The 27,903-nt window shown below is 38.9% G+C and overlaps 1 protein-coding gene across 4 annotated transcripts; it reads left to right on the forward strand.

Annotated features, from left to right (window-relative positions):
• Positions 1-5,804: 5,804 nt before the first annotated feature.
• Positions 5,805-24,614, forward strand: LOC126511085 (cytochrome P450 2C42-like). Of its 4 annotated transcripts, none has more exons than XM_050157978.1 (9): positions 5,805-5,972; positions 11,875-12,037; positions 12,239-12,388; positions 13,324-13,484; positions 14,550-14,726; positions 18,664-18,805; positions 21,313-21,500; positions 22,946-23,087; positions 24,188-24,614. In XM_050157978.1, the coding sequence occupies exons 1-9, from the start codon at positions 5,805-5,807 to the stop codon at positions 24,367-24,369; spliced, it is 1,473 nt and encodes a 490-aa protein (XP_050013935.1). In that variant the 3' UTR covers positions 24,370-24,614. The 4 variants fall into 4 exon arrangements, with proteins under 4 accessions (XP_050013935.1, XP_050013942.1, XP_050013959.1 ...); XM_050157985.1 differs by having other exon boundaries at positions 11,875-12,031; XM_050158002.1 differs by lacking the exon at positions 14,550-14,726.
• Positions 24,615-27,903: the final 3,289 nt, after the last annotated feature.

Raw genomic sequence — 27,903 nt, forward strand, 5'->3', positions numbered from 1 at the left:
AATGCGGATAGCTCCTTCCTGTCAGATGGTCACACCAGACTGAATCCTCCATTATCTGTACATACAGTAATTGTGCTGACGTGACAGTTTGTCAACGACCTTTTCACTCTACTTTTATGACTCACTCTTCTTTTATCATTCATTCCACATCCGTCCAGGCAAGCCTACTGTATAACCCAGATTTCAACATATCTAAACCTTTATCAGCATAGGATACTGTCCTAACCTCCACTTTACATATTTATCTTCACTATCTGATGCCTGTTTTGTCACGAACCCCAATCCCCACAAATCTCATCTCTTTTCTCACACTGAAACTTTTCCTCTACCTAAATAATTGCAAAATATCCACCACCGACTGACTCTCCTAAAGCCCACATTCTCAGTTACAAGACATACAAGATGTAACTCCATCCAATCTGTCTCCTCTCCAAAATACACATACTCTCACAGCCAAGCCCTCACTTGGGTCAAGGTCATCCAACAAACTTTCTCCTACCTCATTCATACCTCCCTCAATGCTTCCTACTACTTCCTTTACACCTCTCTTCAAAGCCCGCTTTTAGCCACAGTCCTCTTTGCTGTTGATACCTTAGTTGACATTCCCCACCTTTACAGCTGACTTTCCACTTGACAATTTAAGTCTTCCTTTGAGAACTAAAGTCAAATTATCTCAACCTTTCAACACCAACTCCCTAAACAAATTACAGATAAACCCTTTCCCCAATCATCCATCTTCCTAAAATATTTAAATTTCAGAACATATGTAAACCCCCCAGGAATGGCTATTCTGATGTAACAAAAACCAATAAAATACTCTCTCCAACTTAACCAGACCCTGCTTTCAGAAACAACTATTCCTCATTTAACCTTATATAGCTAATTTAATTTTTTCTGGTTCTTCTCAAGAACTCTCAATAGACTCTATATAAGAACTCCCGTCAACCACTAACCTAAGTTTTCCTGTCTTTGATTATTCCTAAGGGTGGGGTCTCTCCCCAATTCCACAGCTTTGGAAATTCCTCTTTCCAACTACCAGGATCATAAGCCTAACCTTTTCTTGGTCTTGGGACTCCTCGTTCTGACTACCAAGACTATAAACTAAAAGTTTCAAGTGTATCTTCAAAAAAAAAAATTTCTTTTCTAAACTCCTTAATCTTATCTCTGTCTCGATAATCTGTTCCAACAGATTTCAAATCGACTACCAATTACTTCAACAACTCTATCAACTCCAGTGCCAGCCCCCACTGTTTCCTCAGAATCTACATCCTGGTCCTGCCTTACAGACTATGCTTCAGAGGAAGATACTGATATTCTTTAAAATATCAGTGAAGGGTGAGGCCTGGACATCATTTCCCTCACCTATGCTGGAATTTTGCAAGTCTTATGCTGGTGACCACAGATGCTGTGAGTTCATGAGTGTGCTAACCATACCATGTCCAGAAGGCAGCTTTCCTCAGCTCTCCTCTCCATCCTCTAGAACTTATACTCAAACTTCCATGATGCTACTCCAGCCTGCAGAAGGGCTGACACTGATGTCTTATTTAAGGCTAAGCACTCACTGACTAATTGATTGATGCTGCCTGCAAAATGAAGCTGCTTTGACCGAGGCTGAGACTCTCTCAGGTCTCCTCTTCTTTGAGAATATAGTCATTGTTTAGATACCCAGCTTCGAGTGAAAGGCCTCATAACCATGCACATATGAGCAGCACTAATTGGATTTAAAAATTAAAAAAAAGATCCTTGAAGTTGGATGGAGGATTTCTTCAAGAGGATATGATGGGATTAGAGGTGGTATGGAATGAAGGTTAATATGATGGTATTTCATTGTATATATGTGTTAAAATTCAAATAACAATTCAAAGTAGAATTTCTTGCTATGTGAGTTATGCAGCAAATCTTTGCTTTTCTCTGTAGTACATACAGCTTTCACCTGAATATAGACACATAAAAATTTATTGTCATTCACTTTTATCAACATATGCTATAAACATTATCTAATTAATATTTATATTCAAAGACAATGTGATGAAAATAAAGAATTATTGTTCACAATCAATAAATGTTACTGAGTCACATGAAAGTGAGTGACTTGCTAGAGAGAAGGTTGGAAGACTAAGATGATACTATTTCTTACTCAGATCTACCTTGAGAAGTCTCTGTGTCATCTACCATAAGACCAAATCTTTGATGTCTTCTTCATAAGCCTTAAAATAGAAATAGTTTTATTTTAGGTAAAGGTAATTGAGAGAATATTAAATAATATTATATCGGTGAAAATTTCCTATAAATGTTTAGAATTCCCATTGAGATGGTTGTTGAAACATTTAATGTGCATCTTGACAATATTTAATTTTTAATTTTTAAAAACTTTGAGTTGAGGTCTTAGAGAAAAACTGAATTAATTGATGTGGCTCACATCTAATAATATCTTTACAAAATTCTTCCAAATTACTATTGGTGATGTGGGAATTTGTATCAGAGAGATGCTTGGACCCTCATGTTCACTAAATATTTCCTCTCATTGTGTGTGAATATTGTAGTGACTCTAAGCTTTTGTCTAACGAATAACTTACTTATTTCCCCATTGTTTTGACTGCTTTTCTTGGTCAGTGACTAAATATCTACAAGAAGCAATTTAAGGGAGGTGGGGTTTATTGTGAGTTACAGTTTGAGAGAAAGTGTTCCCCATAGAGGGGAAGGCATGAGGATCCCTATATCTTGGTAGAACAGTAAATAAAGAGCAGACAGGAAGTGGGGGCAGGTACAAAATCCTACCAATTAGCCCACAGTTCTCTACTTATTTTAGAAAGGCTCTTAATTCTTCCTGCAGAATTCTAAACAGCGCAGTCTTACCACGAGACAGTCCCTTGTCTATCTCATAATTCAAAATGCATTCACTGCAATTGAAACAGTTCTGGTGGATTTCAAGAGTCTGTACACTGTTCAATAGTTCAAAGTCTGAAATCCCTTCCGAGCATCATGGCAATCTGTTAAAAGAAACTCTGTAAGATAAAAAACAGTTTCATAACTTTGATATGGGGTGGAGTAAATATTTCTACTCCAAAAGGGAGGAATAGCAGCAGAGAAAGGAAAGAGCAAACAAAGCAAAAATGAAACCCAGTAGGGAATAAAAAACTCCTGCAATCCAATCTCCAGCATCTGGGCCTCATGATGGAATCAGGTTCTGATACTTTAGGGAGCCCCAACCATTGATATCTGTTCTCCATATTTTAAAAGACCACTCTCTTGACTCAGTTACATCCTAGATCTAGAGCTTTCTTCTGCAAATGTCCCATAATACTGGCATTTCCAGCAACATGAGGTCTTCCTTGCTACATATGGTTCACTATCTCAGCTTCATGTAATTATGTCTTAGTTATTTTTTGGATAGAATTTCATTCCAACACACATTACTTGGTCTTAGAAGTTGTTTGGAGCTTTGGGGGCAAGACTTCATGACCTCTGTTTTTTATGCCTACAAGGCTAGTACCATGTAGACAATGCCACTAGGATCTACTGCCTGATCAAAATAAATTATAGGCCTCTTGGGCCCCATGTACAGTGGCTTCTGTGTTCTCTTGAGGTTCACCATAGGGAAATGCTTGGAAGGCAAGGTTCTTTGAGATGAAAATTGTTGTGACATCCTAGGTTTAGGTTTTATCCTTGAAAATGAATTTGCATTCTAATAAATTACAACCTACCATGAATGGTATCTTGTTCCCAGGGAACCTTTATTATTGTCTCAATGCAGAGTTCCTTGTTTCTAATTTGTGGTAGCAATATCTTTCCCAATTACGCATTTTTCATACCTTCATTAATGATGTACAGGCTATTTTAGACTTGCTTCCCATCCTTTCCCCATGAAACTGTATGTTTTCATATAATACTGTCCCATTTGTTGTTCTTTCTTGCTGAATGTCTGGTTAAGAGCAGTGATCAGCAAGCATGCCACATCTAAAATGCTATCCTGTCTTGATTTTTCCTCTACTGAACAAATTCCTTACTTTTGAATCCAGACTTACTCAAGTTCTCATGAGAGAGAATGTAGCAAGATTCTTTGTCCAAGTGAAGCATCAGTGGTCGTCAGTCCAGTTCCTAATGAGTAACTATTTCCCGTTAGAAACCTCGTGAAATAGTTTTCCATGGCCCACGTTCCCCCATTGCTTTAGTTCTCCAAACTCCTATCATTAAGCCCATTAAGCTCTGGTATAGCACTCTAACCCTTCCTAGCTCACGTGTCCAAACTCACAGGCAATCTTCTATCAGACCAGTTCCAAAGCTCTGGAATTTCATAGTTAGATGTATTATAGAACGGCCCGCTTCTCTATATGAATTTTCTGTATTGGTTACTTTTCTAGTTGCTGTGTTGAAATGTCTGACATGAAGCAATTTGAGGGTGGAAGAGCTTATTTTGGCTCACAGTATGAGGTATTACAGTTAACCATGTAGGGAGAGGTTCTGGGAAAGGCGGCCCCTGACAGCAGGAATGTCTAACTGGGAGACATTCACACTTGACATCTTGTTGGAAGAGGAAGCAGAGAGCAATAAGAGGTGAATTCAGGCTGTAAAGCCTCATCAGCCACATGTACTCTGGAGAAATTACCCTCTTCCTTGGACAAAATTCTGTCTTCTAAAGAATTCATATTCTTTTAAAACCGTGCCTCCCAGTGTTCAAAGGCACGAGCCAAAGGGAGTCATGGCATGTTTGGAGTACAGAGCTCATCTTCTATTGCACGCCGTTGTTCTGCTGACAAATTTGCTTTCTTATTGTTAAAATTTTATTCGTGAAAGTGACAGAATGAAAACATCTTAGTAACATTCTGAGGTTGACAGTTTCCCAAGTTGTCATCAACAAGTTCTCCGAGATTCAGTCTTTCTTCGTTACGGAGAGCACGATTCATTCTTACTTTTTGTTTCTGAGAGAAGCCTACTGTACTATCCTTGAAGTCAAATGGGGTGCTTCTGTTTAATGTGAAACTTCTGACTTTACAACAAGAGCAAAGGAAGTACAATAGTGTATTTCCTATTGTGAGATAATTTTTTGTTTGATGGAATTATTCTGAGCTGTAAGCAATGGTGAACAGCAGTGGTTATCAGACCTGCTTTTAAATACACTGCGCAGGTAAGAACTGCGTTAGAATGACAGGTTTCCTGACAGTTCCTTTCCACATTTAAAACAGAAAATGTTATCATTTATATTTCTACCTGAAAATTTATTTATGGTAAAAATTATGCCCATTAGTTTAATTAAAAATGATGTATTATCATTAACAGTATAGGTTATATTTGATAGTTTATGTTTGTGACTTTGAAAAATTAGTATATTATTTGAAAACTTATTTTAGTATTGAGGAAGAATATTCAGTGTTTTTATAATATAACATTTCTATTTACTTGCAGGTTATATAAAATATTAAATTTCTAAAATATAAGTTCTCAAGGGGTCATTAACTTGAGAATCCATAATTTTGTACAATTTTCAATTTTTTTTTATCATGAAATAGCTTAATTTTTCCAATTGCAGCTACATATAAGAAAAGCTTTCCCCCCAAGTTCTTGGAGCCCAGCCCATGACAATTTAGCCACAATCTACAAGATCTGCTTTGGTATAAATGACAGCAACGGAGTCAATATTTTACTTTAATTACTATGTTGGAACAAGGTCCACTTGAAGGAGAGATTAAGTCTTGTCCCTGGTTGGTCTGTTTTGTATCATAGACTCATGGGTGGAATAGCAGGCTTCATTACATAAGCTTTGTGTTGTAAGCACACACTCATGTCAGCAAGCAGAGAAGGCAGCGATGACTCTAGGTGTGCTTCTGGGGCTTGTTCTCTCCTGTCTGTTTCTCCTTTCACTGCGGAGGCAGAGCTCTGAGAGAAGAAAGCTTCCTCCTGGCCCCACTCCTCTCCCGGTCATCGGAAATATTCTTCAGGTAGACCTTAAGGACATCAGCAAATCACTGAAGAATGTAAGTACATGTTTTGTTTTCCGAGTAGCATTCCAAGGGAAGGAAATGTCCCATTGTTTAAGTGAAGTATATGACTGTGGATGGTCTATGTGGTACACAATTGTAAATCTGTCACCTAAGCTTGATGTCCCAGCTGCGTTTCCATCACATCATTGTCAGAATCATAGAATGAGGAAATGTGATACGCTGGGCAAACATTAGTGGGTGCCTAGTAGAATAGAAATCACAGTGTAAAGTAGTAAATATTTTTTTTTCCCTCCTTAAAACTTTTGGCTGCTGGCTGAAGGAGAAACAAAGGAAGCAATTAGACAGAGATTTCCTTCACATATCTTAGCCATGCATTGCACGTAGAACTGGAAAACAAATAAAACTTCTGCAAAGAACTTAACTTCTGTTTTGTCTCCAGGAAATTATGGATCTGAACTACATAAAAAAGTGATAGGAACTGGTAGTGATACAGGGCCAAGTATTTGCTATTAGAATTCTTTTGAGTCCCAAGAACAGTCAAAAGAGTCAGGTACACACCTGCTACCACTGTTACAATTCCCGAAACATTACCAAGCTAACACAGAAGACCTGGAACAGATTCATGCAGGCCACATGCTGTAGCAAATATTTCTCGATATTGCCAGACCCCAAATCATGAAACAGAGACTTATTATTAATTACAATAGCTCAACTGTAGCTTAGGTTTCTAATTTTTAGCTTGCTCTTATAACTTGAATTAACCCATTTCTATTAATCTACGTGCTGCTGCATGGCTTGTAGCTTTTACCTCTACTTCTGTATATCCTGTTTCCTCTTTGTCTAGCTGGTGACTCCTTTCTTCTTCCCAGAGCTCTCTCTGTCTTGAAGTCTCACCCATACCTCCTGACTAGCTATTGACCATATAGTCTTTCTTGTTTTTTTTTTTTCCTTACGAAATGAAGAATTGTATTGTCAAGGTCTGTATAGAATTGTATTGGGATTTTGATGGAGATTGCATTATATCTGTAGATTGCTTTTGTTAGGATGGCAGTTTTTACTGTTAATCTTACTGATCCGTGAGCATGGGACATCTTTTGTCTTCTGATATCTTCTTCAATTTCTTTCTTCAAAGACATCGTAGTTTTATCATACAAATTCTCCAGTTGCTTGGTTGCTCCAGTCAGCAAGATATTTTATATTATTTGAGGTTATTGTGAAAGGTGTTGTTTCCCTGAATTTTTCTCAGCTTTTTTTCTCATCATTTGTATATAGNCTCCCTCCCTCCCTCCCTCCCTCCCTCCCTCCCTCCCTCCCTCCTTCACTTTCCCCCAATTTTCATCTGAAGAAGAGACTGCATTTAATTTTCCCGTGGGATTTAAATTACTTCCTACTTGCATAGAACCTCATAATATTTGTATTCTTGTTAAAGGCAAATATGGGCTTTTTTTTTCAACAAGATAGCAGGATTAGTAATCATATAGTTCTTTATTTTTTATCAAACCTTTTCTTCTGTTACACAAAGCACCCTGACCACAGTTTCCCCTCCCTCTACTTCTCCCATTTCCTCCCCACCTCTACACCCCCCATACCCACTTCCTTTTCATTTGTCTTCAGAAAAGAGTAGATTTCCTGGAGACAACAACCTAATATGTCAAAACAATATACAATAAGACAAAGCAGGAGCCCTAATATTCAGGCCTGACAAGTCAACCCAGTAGTAGGTAAAGAGTCCCAAGAGCAGACAAAGAATCAGAGACACACCTAATACCACTGTTAGGAAGCCCACAAAACCACCAAACTAACAGCCTTATACACGGAAGACCTGGTACAGGTCCATGCAGGCCATGTAGCAAGTCTTTCTACTATTTTTTTTTTGGGGGGGCGGTATCAGTGGCTATGATGTCATCAGGGTTGGCGCTCCTCTATTTTGTATGTAGTTATCAAGCATTATTTTATTCCTGTGAATAAAAGCACAAATATGGCTTTAATTCCATATTAAAACAGGATCTTGCTCTCTCCAATGTACAGTGAGAGTTTAACTCCCCCAGTTTATTCTATGTAAAGCTCTGCTTTAATCTCACTGAGGAGCTCAAAATCCCCTGTAAAATCCAAGCTGCAAGTCTCCCTAGCTGACAGATTTTCAGGGATGCCTGGCTTGAGGTGCCTTTGCATTTCAAAAGACGTTTGCCTGCTTGAGGCTACTTCTCACAGTCTGGCTGTCAGCCTGGGAGCCAAAGATCTTGGCTAGGCTTGCAGTTGAACCTGGGGTCAGGTCCAGGCACAGCTGCTTTGCAGTGTCCCGCCCAGGATTGGAACCTGGAGGCTCTGTTTCCTCATTGCTTGCTGTGCCTAGGTTCAGGCCATGTTTTTCACATTTAGCGCTCAGCACTCCTGTCTTGCCAGAGGTGGCTGGCAAATTTTTACCCCACAGGCTCCTCAGGTCACAGGCTATGTAGCATCTCACCATTCCCTACCGGCTAGCTCCAAGCACCAGCCATGATAGTCATAGCCCTCTATACTGTCCTGCCTTTTCTGGCTCCATAGAGCAGCGCAGGCCAGACTCAGTTGGCAACAGCATCTGGCTGTTTCTGGGCTTGGTAGCAACAGCCAAAGGCTGTTGCTGGGCTGCATACCACATGCTCCCAGAGCATGGACGGGCTGCACCATGGCATCTCCGAGTCCTGGAGCAATCTGGAGAGGTTGGTGGCTACACCACCGGTGTGGTGGAGGGAGCAGAATATTTACAAACTCTAAACATTTTTGTAGTTATTTCTGCTCCATCCCAGTTCATCTGGCTATCAAAATACATCTAAGCAAATGTGCAGACAGTTGAATCCTATTTCCTAGTCTTATGTCTACAGTTCTATGCAATTTTACTCCTGATATTTTATCTCCCACCTTTCTTTCTTTATTATCTATTATTATTTATTTTTGAGCTTTCAATTTTTACCTCTACACCTGTGGTGTAATATTTACTTCACAGTGTCCTTTATGCTTTTTCTTCCTGTACCACATGCCACATGTCCGTGTGTTTTCTCTCCTACTGGAGAACGCTATCCATTGGCCTTAAATTCTGAATTTTATGAATCCCGTGCACTAAAAGCTCCACCATACCCAGTACCCTATTATTTGGGATAGATCCTGGAGGGAGAAAGGGACATACACCCGGGCAACTCTAGAAGGGCCGGAGGAGAACAGGGATCTGCCAGGATCCTGTATGAGAAGCCACAAGGGAGGACTCAGGGGAAGTAGACCAGTGTGTGGATGAGGACCAGGGTGTAGGTTGTGGCTTTGTAGAAGTGGGACAGAGATGCAAGGAGAGGGGAGGAAGATGAGGAGGAGGTGGATATAGGGGTTGAGGTGGAGCTTGTGGTGGCAGAGAAGAAAGAGGGACAATAGGAAGAGGGAGAAGAAGAGAGGTAGGTGAGGGGAAGAGGCTGAATCTTCACCTATGAGGAGGAGAAGAAGAAGGGAGGTTAAAAGGAAGAAGATTGACCGACAGTTGGGTGTAATATGAGGCACTGGAAAAGGGGAAGGATAAGGAATCGGTGGGGCTTGAGGGAAAGAGGAGGGGTGCCAATGACTCAGATGACTCTGCCAGGCAGTTCCTGAATGAAAGAGCATTTTAGGTGCCATAACCCTGGTCGATAAAGATTTGGGCCATCTGGGCATATACCCAAAGGATGCACAAACATACCACAAAGACATTTGCTCATCTATGTTCATAGCAGCATTATTTGTTATAAGAAAAACCTGGAAACAACTTAGATATCCCTCAAATGAAGAATGGATAAAGAAAACGTGGAACATTTACACAATGGAGTATTACTCAGTGGTAAAAAACAGTGACCTCTTGAAATTTGCAGGCAAGTGGATGGAATTAGAAAAAAAAAATCCTGAGGAGGTAACCCAGACACAGAAAGACAAACAAAGCATGTACTCACTCAAAAGTGGATATTAGACGTAAAGGAAAGGCTAGCCAGGCAACAGTTTATAACCCCAAAGAAGCTTGGCAAAAAGAAGGACCCTAAGAGGGTTACACATTAAGGACCCCAGGAAAAAAATAGTTAAGGCCTTCTGGGTAAGCTGGGAAGGCAAGTGGAAGGGAGGGGATAGGGGGTAGGAATATGAAGTCTCCAGATGGATGAGTTGGGGGAGGGATAGAAAGGGGGGAGCAATGAAAAAGATATCTTGAAAAAGGGAGCCATTATGGGGCTAGGGAGAAACCAGGTGCTAGGGAAATTCCTAGGACTCCACAAGGATGACTCCACCTAATACTCCTAGCACTGATGGAGTTGGTGTCTGAACAGGCTTTCCCCTATAATCAGATTAGTGACTACCCTAAATCTCATTATAGAACCTTCATCCAGTAACTGATAGAAGCAGATGCAGTGATCCACAGCCAAACATGGGGCTGAGCTCCTGGAACTTAGTTGAAGAGAGGGAGGAGGGATCAGATGAGCAAGGAAGGTGGGGGTCACGATCATGACTGTGAAAACCACAGAGACAGCTGACTAGAGCTAGTGGGAGCTCATGGACTATGAACTGACAACTGGGATCCTGCATGGGGCTTAACTAAGCCATCTTAATGTAGGTGACAATTACATGGCTTTATCTGTTGGAAGGAGGCTGTTGGTGGGACCAGAACATAATACTGGGTATATAAACTGGCTTTTTGGGGCCCAATACCTATGGTGGAATACCTTGCTTGTCTATTGGTACAGGGGGAAGGTGGTTGGTCCTGTCTCAACTTAGTACAGTAGACTTTGTTGACTCCCCAAGGGAAGCCTTAGCTCCTCTGAGAAGTGGATGGATGGTGGGATGGGAAAAAAGGGTGGTGGGAGAATGAGAGGGAGGGAGAACTGGGGTTACTATGCAAATTAAAAATATTAAATTAAAAAGATTTGAGCCATCACATACTGGCTACAAAGGGAGTGGCAGAGCACAGACACCAAAAGCCCCTTTGGAACTTTCCCGATTGTATTTCCTGTTCACTCAAGTAATATTGTTTCCCTTCTCAGATTTTTAATGGAGTTAAAGATTAGATAATTGTAGCTACCTTCCTCATGATTCAGCCAAGCTTAATTTCAATGCAATATTTAAACTCCTTGAAATAGAATGCTTAGTAAAACTTTTGTTCTGCATTCCTTGCTTAATATTATTTATTACTTGTAATTTTATATTTGGTATCTCTTCCTATTGTATATAGTTGTATTGGGTTTGGATTGATCTTGTTTAGACAAAAGGGGGAGATGATGGGGAAATTATCAACCAATCACATCTAATTAGGGTGTGGCTACTTGGGGCCCAAGTAGAAATACTGGGAGATCCAGGTGTGCTGCTCTCTGTCTCTGTGCGGTGCTCGCTGGATCTATTGGATTTCGGACCTCCCACTCTTGTAACATGAGTTTTCCCTTTTCAACTATTAAAAAATTATAACTGTTGTTCTTGAGCTGGTCTGGTTATTTATCGTGCTGACCTAATTTTTTAGCAGAGATCAATTGTGTTCCAGAATAGGTTTTCCCTGGGGCAGCTGAGACTCTTGGCATGGGACCCTCCCCTTCAACCTTCTTCCAAGGTCCTCATGCTCCCAATTTACTCAGGTGATCTTGTCTTTTTCCATCCCCCATATAGATTATATCTATGTATGTCTCTCTTAGGGTCCTCATTGTTGTCTAGGTTCTCTGGGATGGTGATTTGTGGGCTGGTTTTCTTGGCTTAATGTTTAAAAACCACTTATGAGTGAGTACATGTGATAATTGTCTTGCTGTGTCTGGGTTGCCTCACTCAAAGTGATATTTTCTAGCTTCATCCATTTTCTTGCAAAAATCAAGATGTCCTTGTTTTTTTCTGTTGTGTAGTACTCCATTGTGTAAATGTACCACATTTTCCTTATCCATTCTTGCTCTATTTTAAATTACATTTTTATTTTCAGTTATCAAAAGTCTATGGTCCTGTGTTCACTCTGTACTTGGGCAGAAAGCCTGCTGTGGTGTTGTATGGGTATGAAGCTGTGAAAGAAGCCTTGATTGATCATGGTGAAGAGTTTGCTGGAAGAGGAAGCATTCCAGTGTTTGATAAGATCAATAAAGGTCTTGGTAAGTGTCCGTGTGCCTACATGTCCACATGTCTACATTGTCCATGCCCCTATGTGTCCATGTTTATATGTTGGGCTGGGCCCATAGGGAATTTGAGGGTGAAACTTGTTCAGATCCAGCTGGGCTTTCTGTGTGGCAGTCACCCATCAGACCTCCTTCCTTACTTGGGATCTCCCTCCTCACTTCTGCTCTTTCTTTTAGGCATTGTTTTCAGTAATGGGAGGAATTGGAAAGCAATGAGGCGCTTCTCACTCATGGCTCTAAGGAACTTTGGAATGGGGAAGAGGAGCATTGAGGACCGTGTGCAAGAGGAAGCTCGCTGTCTTGTGGAGGAATTAAGGAAAACCAATGGTGAGGGTTACTCATCATAGGCTTCTGTCTCGTTGTTATGCTCTTGAGAAGTTTTGAGGGTGGCCAGAGCTTTCATTCTGTGTTCTGGCTCTGTCTTCATATGGAAAGTATGATTAGTAGTAGAAAAAAAGTAGGTCAGCTTTTAAATCTGTGATTTTTGTTTTATGGAAGGATTCTGTGTGTTTAATCTAGATCTTTTCCAACTGTTTTGCTTTCAAAAACCAAAATGACTATATGAATTTAGGTTTTGAACTTATTTTCTGATGTTTTAAGGAACAATAATTTCCCTCAACATAAATATTAAGTTCACTAGAAAACATATGTGAATAGGGTGACAATCAGCACATCATATTTGTATAGAACCAAAAGGTATAATTGTCTTTAATTGGACTATTTTTTTATAACTGAAATATCCCAGGTCCATGCAAGAAATTTTGGTGGATATTACTGTGTAACACATTTCTTTACTTGACTATATCTTAATAAAGATTTACCAGTTCATTCTCTTTTAAAAGCATAGCATAATTTATAGAAAACAGAATAAATTACACCCCACCTCTTCCCAGATTCCCTGCCTTCCATTCCCATGAATGTTGTACCATGTTGTTCAGCGGCTTTACAAACACACTTGGGCCTAACCAGAATTGCATTACTGAATATTTAAAAAGTCCATTTTCCCCCTTCCAAAACAGCAGACCTCTGCAGTGAGAGGTCAGTCAATAAAGGGATGAGATGAAAAGGGATAGATTTCCAGATCAGTGAAATAATATTAAGTATAAAAATGATGTGCAGATGCAATGCATATTTTTATGTCTACCAGGCCATCTGTTGGTAAAACTTGCTCAGATTTTCTAAGTTCTTTTACCTGTTATGACGCACAGTGTTTTACACACATATATTTCAGTGACATTTTACAATTGTTCCCATCTCTTCAGGCTCACCCTGTGACCCCACGTTCATCCTGGGCTGTGCTCCCTGCAATGTCATCTGCTCCATTGTTTTCCAGAATCGTTTTGATTATAAAGACAAGGATTTTCTTAACTTAATGAACAACTTAAATAAAAATGTAGAGATTCTGAGTACTCCTTGGATTCAGGTGAGCTCATTTCTTTCTTTAAAAACAAAACAAAATAAAACAAAACAAAAACCAATAATCCCCACTTAGAGATATGTGCTCCCTAAGATTGCAAAATCCTTTAGAAAAATGAAGGCTTAATTGTGGGCTGTTCGACTCTGTTCATTGACTTTCCATTAAACCTCAAATCACTTTCTCCATAAACCATTAGTTCAACGCTAAGAAGACACTGATATAACTCATTGGACAATCTGTTTCATCTTTAAAATTTGTCAGCAGCAAGGCTTATTATCCTTTCAATGCTTTAGAGATTTTGTCATCAAAACACTTAGGAGAAATATCATAATTTACAATGAGAGAATATTTTCTTCCAGTAGGGACAGTGCATGGAATCATTGAAACTGCCAGGGCTCCTGGAGTATGGCAGTGTTTATTAAATAGTAAGCAGCTGACATCCTAAGTACCAATATATCTGTCACAGGAGTGACAACGTGTTTGAGTGGTGTCTTGGATCCCATCAAATTTTTCCCTGTGCTGAGCTGAGCTGAGCTAGCTAATAGGTCTAAATGATCCTGAAGAAATCATCCAGATGGTCTGCACAGGTTCACAGTTGTACTTCAAGAATTCTTAAGACTCCCACTGCTAAAATTCTTATTCTGTGTCTGAGAGTGACTGATGGAAATTAAGTAGCAAGTATGACGTCAATGCATCTATTCAGGATATCCCAAGCTCCTTTATCTCTGTTGCAGTCTATAAAATGTGAACCATAGCAATTCATGGTGTTTTGTATTCAAGGTTGTAGTGAAGAAGTTGTGGAGAAAATGAAGGAGCTGATGTAACATTTATGTATGGAATAAAGATTGTGTGAGATTTTGTGCAGTGGTTATCATGTGTGAGCTGGTTCATTACGCTCTTCTATCGACATCTTCACAAGCAAAGAGAATTTTTGCATACACCATAAAAATACCTCATCAAAATGGATAATATATTTTATTTATTTTATATTTATACTTTCTGGCCAAGGTCCACTATAAGGCACACTTATATACATCTCATATTTTAAACTTTCATCATTTTCTTTTGTAGATTTGCAATAATTTTCCTGCTATAATTGATTATCTACCAGGAAGACACAGAGAGTTACTTGAAAATTTTACTTTTTTAAAACATTATTTTTTGGCAAAAATGATAGAGCACCAAGAATCACTGGACATTAACAATCCTTGGGACTTTATTGATTGTTTTCTGATCAAAATGGAGCAGGTAAAATGATAATAAAACTTCAATTCAGTTGTTTGATTGCCTGAGCATCGTTCCATGGATAGTCTCTGCTTTACAGGGATATTTGAATGGTTCAGACCAGTAATGTTTGACAAACACTTCGATAGCATGTTATGTACATGGATTTGCAGTAAGTATACCAGTGTAAAGTTAAATAATCTAAATTTATTGACCCAATTTTTTAGATAAAAATGATCTAGCTGAATAGTCATAAAATGCTATATGTCTAAGGAATATAAACCTTTCCAAACTGTTGGCGGGAGGCTGATTGTTTGTTCCCGGCTACCCAGATCAAGAAATAATCACTCAGAAACTATATTATTTGCAATTTTGTTTGACCAATAGCTTAAGAGTATTCCTGGCTTATTCTTATATCTTAAATTAACCCATTTCTATTAATCTGTGTATTGTCACATGGCTGTGGCTTACTGACAAGGTTCTGCTGCATCTCTCCTGGTGGCAGCTACATGATTTCTCACTGACTCTGCCTATTTCCTTCCAGCATTCAGTTTAGTTTTCCTGCCTAGCTCTATTCTGCTAAGTCACTGGCTGAAATTGATTTATTCATTAACCAATAGAAGTAACAAACACATATACAGAAGGACTTCCCACACCATTCCTCCTTTTCTGTTTAAATAAAAAGGAAGGTTTTAACTTTAACATAGTAAAATTACATATAACAAGACAGGTATCAAGCAAGGATTACAGTTACAACATTTATATCTACTTTATCTTTTATCATAACTAAGGAAAAGTATAATTAAAACTATCTTTTCTTCAACTCCATCAATGACTCCAGAAGGATACAATATTCCTAAGTTAACATGAAGTGCATTGTAAGCAACTTCCAAAACTCTAGAATTGATAGAGACATCTTGCTGCCTGGACAGTCACCTAAAGTTCTTCTGTATCATTGGAGCATCCAGTCTTCAGCCTACAGGCCCATAGTATCTTGCAGACTTTTCCATGAAGCAGGAAACTTCAAAGACAGTTCCATCTATGTTGGAAATTTGTCAGTCACTTTCTTCTGTGCCCTGCAGAATGTCTGGCAGACTCTTTCTTGAAGCAAGAACCCTGAAGGACTGTATCACCTTCTTTAGGCAGCTTCAGCAGTCATTTTTTTGTTGTTCCTGCAAGTCCAGTCAAACAGTTCAGGCAAGAGCAGTTTCTTGCCCAAATGGTTAACAAACTCCATGAGGAACCTCTTTGATGCCCATTATCCTCTTGAAGTAGATCGATGCTGCCAGGATCAGATGTGTCTCATTGTCACGAAAAAATCCTAAGTTCTTAAAACATTTTAAATGCTTTATTCTGAAGGTCTCTGAGAGATTTGGAGAATACCTTTCTAACTAGAATATATTTCTATACATCTAGAAAACTTAACTAACATGACTACACACTTGAATATTATAGATGACTATATATTAACCTATATTTCTTAAATATACATTACACTTTTAAATGTGTGGCACAAACACAATACCTTAATCAAGAGCAGAAATATATATATATATATAACAAAATTGACCTTAAATTTGATTCAATAGACCAAAATCCATACCAATGCAAAGTAGTCATCTCTATAGCATATCCCCCTTTAAATGTAAACTAATATTTATAAACAATCATTAGGAAATTTGGGCATAGTTCTCTCTAAACTGCTTCCTGCTTTTTGCTATTTGAAGTTATTTTTGGGGGTGTTCATGGTGACCTTTTAGCAGGTCTTGGTCCATCAAACTGCATTAGTCTAGAAGAAGTCCATAGGTCCTCATTTTCTGTGGAAACCAAAGCAGGACCTCTTTTCCAAAGCAACAAATCCTTAGAACCAAATTCTGAAGTCAAGATACCTTTAAAGTATATATGTTGGTTTAGCTTAGCAGCCCATAAGATAAAATGTCTCCCTGTACTTAGCTCATTCACAGTCAAAAAATTTAAAGAAAGCCCAATAATATACATAATTCAGACTCCCTGTGCATATTACATTCTTACGTGGCTTATTTTTTCTTTACCCCTTTAATCTATTACTGTCTGTACTCTGTCTTTAAAGACTTTGTTTTTTTTTTTATGTTAGAGGGCTTTTCAAAAAATCTGTATCTGTTTTTATTGTGTATCTGTAGTTATTTTATAACCAGAGGGGCCCCCCCATTTTTGAAGGCTAAATGTTCATGGCTAGGGCCAACACAGCCCTGCCTTTTTGCTCTGCCCAGTCCAACATAGCAGAAGCATGTTCACAGCTTCTGACAGCTATGTACATTGTCTTGTTTTTAGGCACACATCCATTCTAATTTTACATTAAGCAAGCTGTAGCACTCTGCTCACAGACCCCATTTAAATGCTCCTATATGGACCTCCTGAAAGAGTCAGAGCCATTTCTGCTGGTGAACCAGGAAGCCTTCTTAAGGGAGTTTTTTTTGCAGTGTTTGCTGTTACTGCAGAGTCAGAAAGGTTTCTCTTAAAAGAATTATGCCTCTGCTTGCTTCTAGCAAACAGAGCCCACCCAAGAAAATGCTGCTACCAAAAAGCTGTGCTTAACTCTGTTCTTTTGTATGTAAAATTTCTTTTTAAGATTTTTCAGGTTTTACGTGAATATTGTTGACCATGTTGGTGTGCCAATTTTTTTTTTTGTCTGAGGCTTCTTGTTTGTTTTTGGCTGCCCAGACCATGAAATAATCACTCAGAAACTATATTATTTGTGATACTGTTTGGCCAATAGCTTAAGCATTTTTCTGGCTAAATCATATCTTAAATTAATCCATTTCTATTAATTGTGTAGTGCCACATGGCTGTGGCTTACCAGCAAGGTTCCAGTGCATCTGTTCCCAGTGGTGGCTACGTGGCTTCTCACTGACTCTGCCTTCTTTCTCCCAGCATTCATTTCAGGTTTCCCGCCTAGCTCTATTCTGCTAATTCACTAGCTGAAACAGATTTATTCATTAACCAATAAAAACAACATATATACAGAAGAACTTCCCACACCACACAACTGCTAGAAAAAAATGTTAATATGAAATAAAGATGAATATTGTCTTTGCAGGCAATGCATAGAAACTCAGAAAAGGAGCTCTAGCTAGTTAGATTGTCTATAGTGTCTGCAGATTGAACTAAATCTTAAAATATTAGCAATGGACAGGTGAGGGAATTTTACATAAATTATAAAGTGTAGGTTGTGGTTGAGAAGGGAATGATTAGTGGCACGGATGAAAGTTAAATGAAAATTTAAGTTAACTGTGTGTAACTTCAAGTCGATTGACGTGGACACGGAATTAAAGATTGATATCTATCAGGTTCTTATATGAATATATGCTAATTCTATCATGGTTCCATTTGTTGTAAAGCTACTTATTTCCAATGAATATTATTGGACTCATCATAAACATAAGGTGTTTGTTTGGTTGCTTTGTGAGCTCTCCATTTTACGTCACTGAACTCTACCCTTATTCTTGCTGTGTCCTGGATTCACTCTCCTTATCTAAGCGGTAAACCTCCCTCATGAGAGTCAGGGATCATCCCTCTTTCTTTGCCGTGTTTACAATTGAGGTTTTCATCTTTGTGACGATCCCTAATATAACATACTATCTGTCTTTCCTCCTCCCTTTTTATGTGTGCTTTAAGTAAAACATTAAAAAAGAAAATGAGGCATCCGTTCTTTTGTTTCCGTCTCTTTGGGAAGATGATACACTCTATGGTTTGCATGGCTGAGGAGTCTCATGAAAATAATTTTTCCAGATAAGACACTGGGTATAGGAGGTAAATATGGGTAAGGGGGTTTACATCTCTTTTGAACACATGTCAGTTTCTTCTCCTACTGCATTCCCCAGGCTCTGTTAGGTTAAGTTCAGCATATGTAAGGCATTTTTATTCCATCTAGTAAGCACATTGACAAATTATTTGATGGCTAACACTGTAAAATCATTCCTAGGAAAAGAACAACCCAAAGACAGAGTTTACCTGTGAAAACTTGATCTTCTCAGCAGGTGACCTGTTTGCTGCTGGGACAGAGACAACAAGTACAACACTGAGGTACTCCCTGCTGCTCCTGCTCAAGTACCCAGAAGTCACAGGTAAGGACACAGGTGGGAAGCAAGGAAGTCAGAAAGGAATTGGAAGAGACCCATGGAGTCCTGTGTTTTGTTTGTCTCAAGGAAGCCTCAGAATTTAACTGTGTGTGCCACTCCAATCTGCCACATTGATCAGGAGGACTGAAGTGAGGTGTCTCAGCTCTTAGCAGAGCTCATGCTTCATAGAAGTGAGGTGGGAAGGCAGGAAGAAAGACCAATAAAATATTTTTCCAGAGCCTGGATTTTATGGGAAGTGATTGTGTCCACATAACTTCTTTTTAAAATGCAATTTACTTTAAACTGGAAAAATCTATATTGAATAGAAGATATATTCTTGAGGATGTTTTTCCTTATTCTGACAATTCTTTTGTTGGAATAGAAACTCTCCCTACAGAAGAATAAATATCAATTCTAGAATTTAATGAGACATCATCCTGGAAACTGTTCTAAAGCTTAGGTCCATTTAGGCAGAATTTCTTTCTTTTTCTTTTTTTTTATTGAGAAAAGGAAGAAAAAAGTTTCTGCCTCCTCCCAGCCTCCCATTTCCCTCCCCCTCCTCCCACCCTTCTCCTCCCCCCCCACTCCTTTCCCCCTCCCCCCACTCCTCTTCCCCTCCCTCTCCAATCCAAAGAGCAGTCAGGGTTCCCTGCCCTGTGGAAAGTCCAAGGTCCTCCCCCCTCTGTCCATGTCTAGGAAGGTGAACATCCAAACTGGCTAGGCTCCCACCAAGCCAGAACATGAAGTAGGATCAAAACCCCGTGCCATTGTTTTTGGCTTCTCGTCAGCCCTCATTGTTCGTTAGGCAGAATTTCTAAAGGGATTTAATTTATCATTCTATAAAGAAATTTCCATAAAATGCTATTTAAGTTATGGCAGACTATTGGGGTAGTGTCTTATAATTTTATCCTAAATTAAAAATATTCTATGTATATGAACGTTTTGCCTGCATTTATGTGTGTGTACCATGTGCAGGCCTGGTGCCCACAGATATCAGAAGAGGGCATCAAATACATAGAATTGAAATTTATACATGGTTATTATTCACTGTATGAATGCTGGTAGTTGAATACAAGTCCTCCAGACATAAAAAGTAATGGGCTATAGAAATCAAGAGACCACATGGAGAAGAATGAGATCATTAGGGTGGCTGTTTTGCATCACATCTAGAAAACATCCAGTTTAGAATGGACCAATGGAGATGAAGGTGTGAGGAGATAACCAAGAACAAAAGGGAAATAAGAGGTTGATATCCTGAGACTTCTTCCTAACTGGATATGTATTGGCAAGACTTTGAAACATCTACTTGAATATTTCAAAATAATCCCCAAAATGAAAAAATTTAAGTAGATAAAGAGAAATAGATTTAAGTTCAGGATAGCATCAACAATGACAATAATCATTTCTTTCTTACCAGGGCACAATTTTATGTAGTCTCAAAGATTTCACCAATGGATACTGCAAAGCTCCCCTGTGAGGACTGAACTGAGAAAGATGTTTACATTTAATAAATCTAGAGAATATGAAACTATTTTTCCACACGAATAAGAATTTCATGTATCCAGTGATGGATAAGAAAGAATAGTCACTGCATATGTCTTAGAGGATATCGCTTGTTCGTTCCAGCCACCCAGGACCAAAAATCACACAGAAATTGTGTTAATTAAATCACTGATTGGAATATTATCTCTAGCTTCTTATTGGCTAACTTTCACATCTTAATTTAACCTATTTCTATTAATCTGTGTATTGCCACGTGAGAGTGACTTACCAGGTAAAATTCCCAGCATCTGTCTTTAGTGGCTCAATGGCACCTCTCTGACTCTGCCTTCTTCCTCCCAGAATTCAGTTCTGTCTTTCCCGCCTACCTAAGTTCTGCCCTATCAACAGGCCGAGGCAGTTTCTTTATTCATTAATGGTAATCACAGCAAACCGAGGGGACTCCCACATCACATATAGATTTTTGATTTTTCGAGACAGGGTTTCTCCGCAGCTTTTGGTTCCTGTCCTGGAACTAGCTCTTGTAGACCAGGATGGCCTCGAACTCACAGAGATCCACCTGCCTCTGCCTCCCATAAACATAAATTTTAGGAGCAATTGTTAGTACATGGCCATATTTGAGAAGTAAGACAATATTATATACCTTTGGAAACTACATACAAACATGCACACAATGCCATTATAATTTATTCTTAAATATACTTCATTGTTTTGGTACTAATAATATTTGATCAGTCGTTTTCTTCTAAGAGTTGATTTTCATGGTTTGCTGTTCTATTTATTATTTGAAATGAATAGTGTTGATTTTAAGTATGATAATGATTATATAAGGCTTATGTATTGTGCCTTCTAAAATATTTGATAGTAGTATTTTTATCATAGCAACCATCACTACATTAGCATATGTTATTCTTTCATATTGTTGCCAGGCATATTCATCTTGCTACAGGCAACCCTGACTTGTGTTCGATTTGCCACTTTCTTACCTGTTATTTTTAACTGTGTTGAACTAGCCAAAGTCCAGAAGGAGATTGACCATGTGATTGGTAGACACAGAAGCCCCAGCATGCAGGACAGGAGTCACATGCCCTATACTGATGCTGTGTTGCATGAGGTTCAGAGATACATTGATCTCCTTCCTACCAGTCTGCCCCATGCAGTGACCTGTGACATTAAGTTCAGAAACTATCTCATTCCCAAGGTAAGTTTCCTTTGTCTACATTGTCCCTTAATGGTCTTGCTCTTAAATGAGTGAGTGAAATTAAATCATAAGCCCAAGATATTGGAGCTTGAAATGTCAGATTATCAGTGTTGAAGAGGAAGTTATGAAACCTTTCAGAGGGATTAAGTCAACCAAGCCACAAGTTGTATATTCACAAGCAACCTATACTAGAATTCTTAAGAATGTATAACATGATTGGTCCCAATTTGTTGCCCCCACAAGATAAGAAAAATACAAACACTTTAAATCTTGGAGCTGGATGAACTTTTTGCTATTTTCATTAAGAGACAGTAAAATTATGAAACAAGTCTTAGTTTGTGGAACTGTAGGCCTTCCAAATTTACTCTCCATTTAAAGTCACTCTTGACTGTTTACACTTTGAAATAAAACTTAAAGTTCAGATTGCCAGTCTTTGAAAAGACTCTCCTAGGGTTTTATCAGGTTGCTAAGAAATATATAGGCACATTTAGAAAATTTATATATTGATCCATTAAATCTTTCAGTTTATATAATTATGTACTCAATTTCTGGATTGGTTTGTGTGTCATTGTTCTCTAGTACTTTGTTTTTAGTTATAACTTTGGGAAAAATGATGGACAAAGAATAGCCTATAGGACTCATATATTGTAAGGCAGGTTGGCATACATTAACTATGTTGTTAGTGATATGTGGATATGCCCACTTCTTCTGCTTAAGATGATATTCAGATATCTACATTGTAGAAGTTCTATTCTTTTTGCAATCAATAAAATATATGGTGTGGCCATTGACATGTTATGAATATCCTGCCTAGAGAATCATCTGATTAGTTTCTCAGTTTCAATATTTATCCTCAAATAAACTGATGACCCTGACTGGAATTACAAAATTAGGAAATTTCTAATTTTGTTATCCCTTCAATTTTTTACAAGCAGTCCTAAATATAATCAACATCTCACCCATATCTTAAATTTAAGACGAATAAACTGCATGTCATGGAATAATTGAATAATGTTTTTGGCAATGCTATTCCAGAAGACATTGTTAATTTTTATCAGAAGTGGACATAAGACATTCCTATGAGCAGATACATCTGGTGTTACATGTAAAAATTTAAATTTTCAAGCCACATTCCACACATGCATGGCGCAGTAGCAACAGTGATAAAGTAGAGCAGTAGGTGGTGATGGACACCAGTGCTAATCTTGTTGATAAATGTATATTCCAGTACTTAGTCCTTCAAAATCTATTGGAGAACACTCTTTAAGATCACTGCCATTGGATCCCAGTGCATCCCTGTTGTTGCATGATCTGTCTGTTACAGATATGCCTCTGCTCTTGTTTGGACATGATTTCCTCAGAAGCGTCGACTATGCCAAGTCTATTGTTCCTCTTACCTCAACAACATTTTCATAACTTGACTTGTCTATGGCTCTTGTTTACAGGGAACCACTGTCATAGCATCACTGACATCTGTGCTACATGATGACAAAGAATTCCCCAACCCAGAGAGGTTTGATCCTGGTCACTTTTTAGATGAGAATGGCAAGTTTAAGAAAAGTGACTACTTTGTTCCTTTCTCAACAGGTAATCAAATTATCTCCTGGTCTTTTGGATCTTACAGTCCACTCCCCTCTTCCTCAATGTTCCCTGAGCCTTAGCTGCAACGGTTGTGCTGTAGATGTATCTACTGGAGCTAGGCACCCAATGACAGAACGTTCTCTGCATTTTGATCAGTTGTGATTTTCTATAATGTTCTCTCTTTTATGCAAAGAGTTTCTTTGATGAACACGAGAGCTATGTTTGTCTGTGGATATAAAGATAAGTAGTATTTAAATACATGGTCAATGGATGAAATATTACACTCAGTACACATCAAAGATTCTTTTCTAAGCAACTGTCTCTGGTGGCCACAGCCTATCCAGTTATAGCTGTGGACTGCTCATGGGGACTCTGTGATGATGTCAGGTTTTCCAACCCCAAGAGTAGCTTATTTTTTACAATTTAGAATGATTGTCAAGATGTCTGCTGGCTTTAGTACTCTTAGTATTTGCTGAGAGAATATAAAGGTTTTCTTTAAAGCTTCTCAGCTGAGAAGGAACCTGATTATCTGCTTATTCAAGCTATTTCTCTTTCTATAGGATAGAGCTCTTTGTCTGTGCTGTGACACTTTGTCTTTTTCCCCTATAAATGGGAGTATTTCCCATTATCCTGATGTTTGGTTCCAAAGCAGTGTTATTCTGTCTCTTCTGCTGTATTCTCCATATCCTCTGGAGTACACCAGCTCTACTTTTGTGTTCCATTAACTCCCAGAGTTCAGCATGGCCACTCACCTCTATGTGTAGTTAAATGAGCGTTTCTTTGTTTTAATCCTGTGAATGCGAAGTCTAGCATTCTTTACTGCTTTTCCACCCTCTGAAGCTTTGCATCGAAGTATTTTAATACTTCGTTTCCTAACATCAGACATGAAGAAAAAATATGTTCATCTTTTCTCCATTTATCTAACAACTGTCCATCTATCTATTCATCTATCCATCCATGCATCCATCCATCCAGTCTATTAAAGAGTGACACAAATTCTCTTTCATTATAATTGCAAACACAGTGCATGTCTCAACAAAACACAAGTAGTTAATTATATTCTGTTTTTTATTTTATTTATTTATTATTATTTTTTTTATTTTCAGGAAAACGGATTTGTGTGGGAGAAGGCCTGGCCCGAATGGAGTTATTTTTATTCCTGACCACTATTTTACAGAACTTTAATCTGAAATCTCCAGTTGACCTGAAAGACCTTGATACCAGCCCAGTCAACAATGGATTTGTTTCTGTGCCACCCGAGTTTCAGATCTGCTTCATTCCCATCTGAATGTATTTTCCCCTAAAGGCCTTCTTCCTGGGCACAGTTGACCACTTCTGTCAGTCACAGCTCTCTGACCTCCCACCTCACACTTCCTCAGCTCTTCAAGGACCAGGGAATGTCCATCTACTTGGAGCAATTTTCAGGGTTATGGATAAACACATTAACAATTTCCTACGCTGTGTAATGATTTACTGAATTCAGAAATGTTAATTATTATCTAGTGCCGAAATAGTAAATATCATTACTGTAAAACTGAGAAATGTGACAATTGAACATTACCTAGCCCTGTGTGTTTTAAATAAAAGCATTATAATTTTGGTCTATTTTCAAAGTTTCCTTTCTTTTTTCTTTCTGATATGTTATCATGTATTCCAGGCTGTCTCTACACTCATTGTACAGTTGAACATAACTTAAAATCTTCCCATCCTACCACCTGAGTTCTGGGATTCCATGCATACACCTGCAGAACCTGATCCATTGTTAGTTTTGTGTTCCTATGGCAAGTAGTCATAAATTAATGTCCCAAGATGCTTTTACTTCTTCACAATATGCAAAGAAAGTAAGAGTGAATGGTAGAAAGGCTCTTTAGCTAAGCCTCACTAATAATTATCTCACGTTTGAATCTGAATGAGAAAAAAGTGATGCTGTAAAAGGAAATATGAAAGGATTAGATGTAGGCAGGCTTCCGTGTTATGTGTTATGACTTCTATTCCTGAGTTGGTATTACTGTGAACATAAACACTTGTCATTCTAGATTATGATTCTTACCTAGAACCAAATATGAATCCACGCTTTCACGCTGGAAATTCTGCTCTCTATGTATTATCCTTTTCTCCCAAACAAGGTCACAGTTCTTGGAAAGTCTCGTCAATTTACTTTCTACATCATTATCATAGGACCAAACTAGGGCCTCTGAATGTGGGTGACAGTTATATGGTTGGGGTAGACAGTGGAACCACTGGCAGTGAGACCAGGATTTATCTCTACTGCTTGTTCTGGTTTTTTGGATCTCATTCTCCCTGGAAGGATACCTTCTTCTTCTTCTACCCCTATTATTCTTATGTTTGGTCTTTTCATGGTTTCCCAGATTTCCTAGATGTTTTGTGCAAAGAATTTGTTGGATTAATGTTTTCTTTGGCTGATGAATCTATTTTCTCTATAGTACCTTCAACAACTTAGATTCTCTCTTCTATTTCTTGTATTTTATTGGTTAAGCTTACCTCTGCTGCTCTTGCTCATTTACTGAGATTTTCCATATCCAGAATTCCTTCGGTTTGTGTTTTAATGCCTCTATTTCAGTCTCCAGGTCTTGAACTGTTTGCTTTACCTGTTTGATTTTTTTTTCTTGGTTTTCTTTGAGAAATTTATTGATTACTTCCAATTTTTTGTTGGTCTTTTCTTATTTCTTTATGTGAATTTTTCATTTCCTCTTTAAAGGTTTCCACCATTCTCATAAAGTTACGCTTAAAATCGTTTCCTTCTTCTTCTGGGTTGGGATGATCAAGTCTTCCTGATATATAACTACTACTGGGGTCTGGAATTACCGTGTTGCTTTTTAGGTTGTTGAATGAATTCTTGCATTGGCGCCTACCCATCTCTTCCTCCAATTGGTGCCGGCAGTGTCTTTGCCCATTGGTCCAATCCTTGCAGTGGATGCTTGTATCTTTGGGAACTGCTCTTGCTCTGCTCTGTACTGTCACTGTCTCTGTCTCAGGGAATCACTGACTTCTTTGTTGGTCTGCTCTCTTGGTTCACTCTCTTGGTCTACTCAGTGTAGTCAGTATATATTCAGGGTTCTTCACTTGGTCCTCTCTATGTAGTTGCAACCTATGCTTCAGGGTTCCTCTCCTGATCTGCTTTCTTGGTCCTCTATCTGTAGTTGGATCTTGTGCTTCAGAGCTCCTCTGAGGTAGAAAAGGGATAGAAACGTTTGGGGTTGGAGTGAGACGTGTACCTTGCAGGCTCCAATTAATGGGGTGGGGATGTTAAAACAGCCTACTTGTAGGAAGTTTGCCTGCTGATTGGCTAGAGAAGCTGAGGCAGGTAGGGGATGGGCCCAGGATTTTACCCCAGTATGGAGGGCCTACAGAGTGGAATGTACCTTGGGTGGGTGGTCACTCACTTCTTGGTTCTTTCTGTAAATTTGAAGCCCATGTTTTAGAGTTCCTCTGAGATTGCGGAGGTAGGAAGGTTTGGAGACAGAGTAGGGCTTGTAGCTTACAAGGTCCAATCGATGATATGGGGGTGTTGTATCAGCCTACCTGCAGGAAGATGGCCTGTTTGTTGGCTGGAGAAGCTGAGGCAGATGGGGTAAGAGGCCAGTGGCTTTCCCCTGATATGGAGGCCTTAGAAAGTAGTGTGTCCCGCTGGATGGGTGGTCACTCACCACTTGGTCCTCTCTGAATTTGAAGCCTGTGTTTCAGAGCTTCTGAGTTTGCAGGGGATAGGAGGACTTGGGGGCAGAGTGGGACTTTTAGTTTACAGGGTCCAATAAATGGGATGGTAATGTTGGTTCAGCCTGCCTGTAGGAAGCTTTCCTGCTGGTTGGCAAGAGAAGCTGAGGCAGATGGGAGAAGGGCCGGAAGTTTTGCCCTGGTATGGAGGGCCTAGAGAGTGTGGTGTTCTGCCAGGTGGGTGGTCACTCACCTCTTGTTCTCTGTGAATATTCAGCCTGTATTTCACAGTTCCTCTAAGGTTGCAGGGGATGGGGAGTGGGAGGATGTGGGGACAGAGTAGTGCTTGTAGCTTACAAGGTCCAGTTGATGGGTTGGGAGTGTTGGATCAACTTACTTGCAGGAAACTTGCCTGTTGCTTGACTAGAGAAGTTGAGGCAGGTGGGGGAGGGCCCTGGGGATTTTGTCCCTGTATGGAGGGCCTAGAAGGTGGGGTGTCCCGCTTGGTGGGTGTTTACTCACCTCTTGGTCCTCCTCTTTAAAACTTATTTTATTGTAGTATTGAGTAAAAAGATTCAGTGTTTTATTTAGTATAACATTTCTATTTATTTGCAGGTCATATAAATATTAATTTTTTGTAAATTATAAGCTCTCAAGGGGTCATTAACCTTAGAATCCATAATTTTGTATAACTTTCCAACTTTTTTATTATGAAATAGTTTCATTTTTTATTTTCTAATAAAAATGCAGTTACATATAGGAAAAGCTTTTCACCCAGATTCTTGGAACCCAACCCATGACAATTAAGCCATAATCTAGAGTAGCTTATTCAGTATAAATGACAACAATGGAGTCAATATTTTACTTTAATCACTATGTTGGAACAAGGTCCACTTGGAGGAGAGATTAAGTCTTGTCCTTGGTTGGTCTGTTTTGTATCAGAGACTCATGGGTGGAATAGCAGGCTTTATTATATAAGCTTTGTGTGCTTTCTCTGTTTTCTTTAAGTGGGCACTTAGTGCTATGAACTTTCCTTTCAGGACTGCTTTCATAGCGTCCCATAAGTTTGAGTATGTTGTTTCTTTATTTTCATTGAATTCAGGGAAGACTTTAATTTCTTTCTTTATTTCTTCCTTAATCCAGGTAT

This window comes from Alexandromys fortis, unplaced genomic scaffold (assembly GCF_014885135.2).
Source record: "Alexandromys fortis isolate MF-2015 unplaced genomic scaffold, M_Fortis_MF-2015_v1.1 scaffold_10, whole genome shotgun sequence".
Lineage (NCBI taxonomy): Eukaryota > Metazoa > Chordata > Mammalia > Rodentia > Cricetidae > Alexandromys > Alexandromys fortis.

Bases quoted from the DNA above. Each gene is read 5' to 3' on its own strand.
- LOC126511085 (XM_050157978.1), top strand. From the start codon at position 5,805: ATGACTCTAGGTGTGCTTCTGGGGCTTGTTCTCTCCTGTCTGTTTCTC. The intron at 12,038-12,238 runs GTAAGTGTCCGT...TCTTTCTTTTAG, and splicing joins TAAGATCAATAAAGGTCTTG to GCATTGTTTTCAGTAATGGG. The intron at 18,806-21,312 runs GTAAGGACACAG...GTGTTGAACTAG, and splicing joins CAAGTACCCAGAAGTCACAG to CCAAAGTCCAGAAGGAGATT.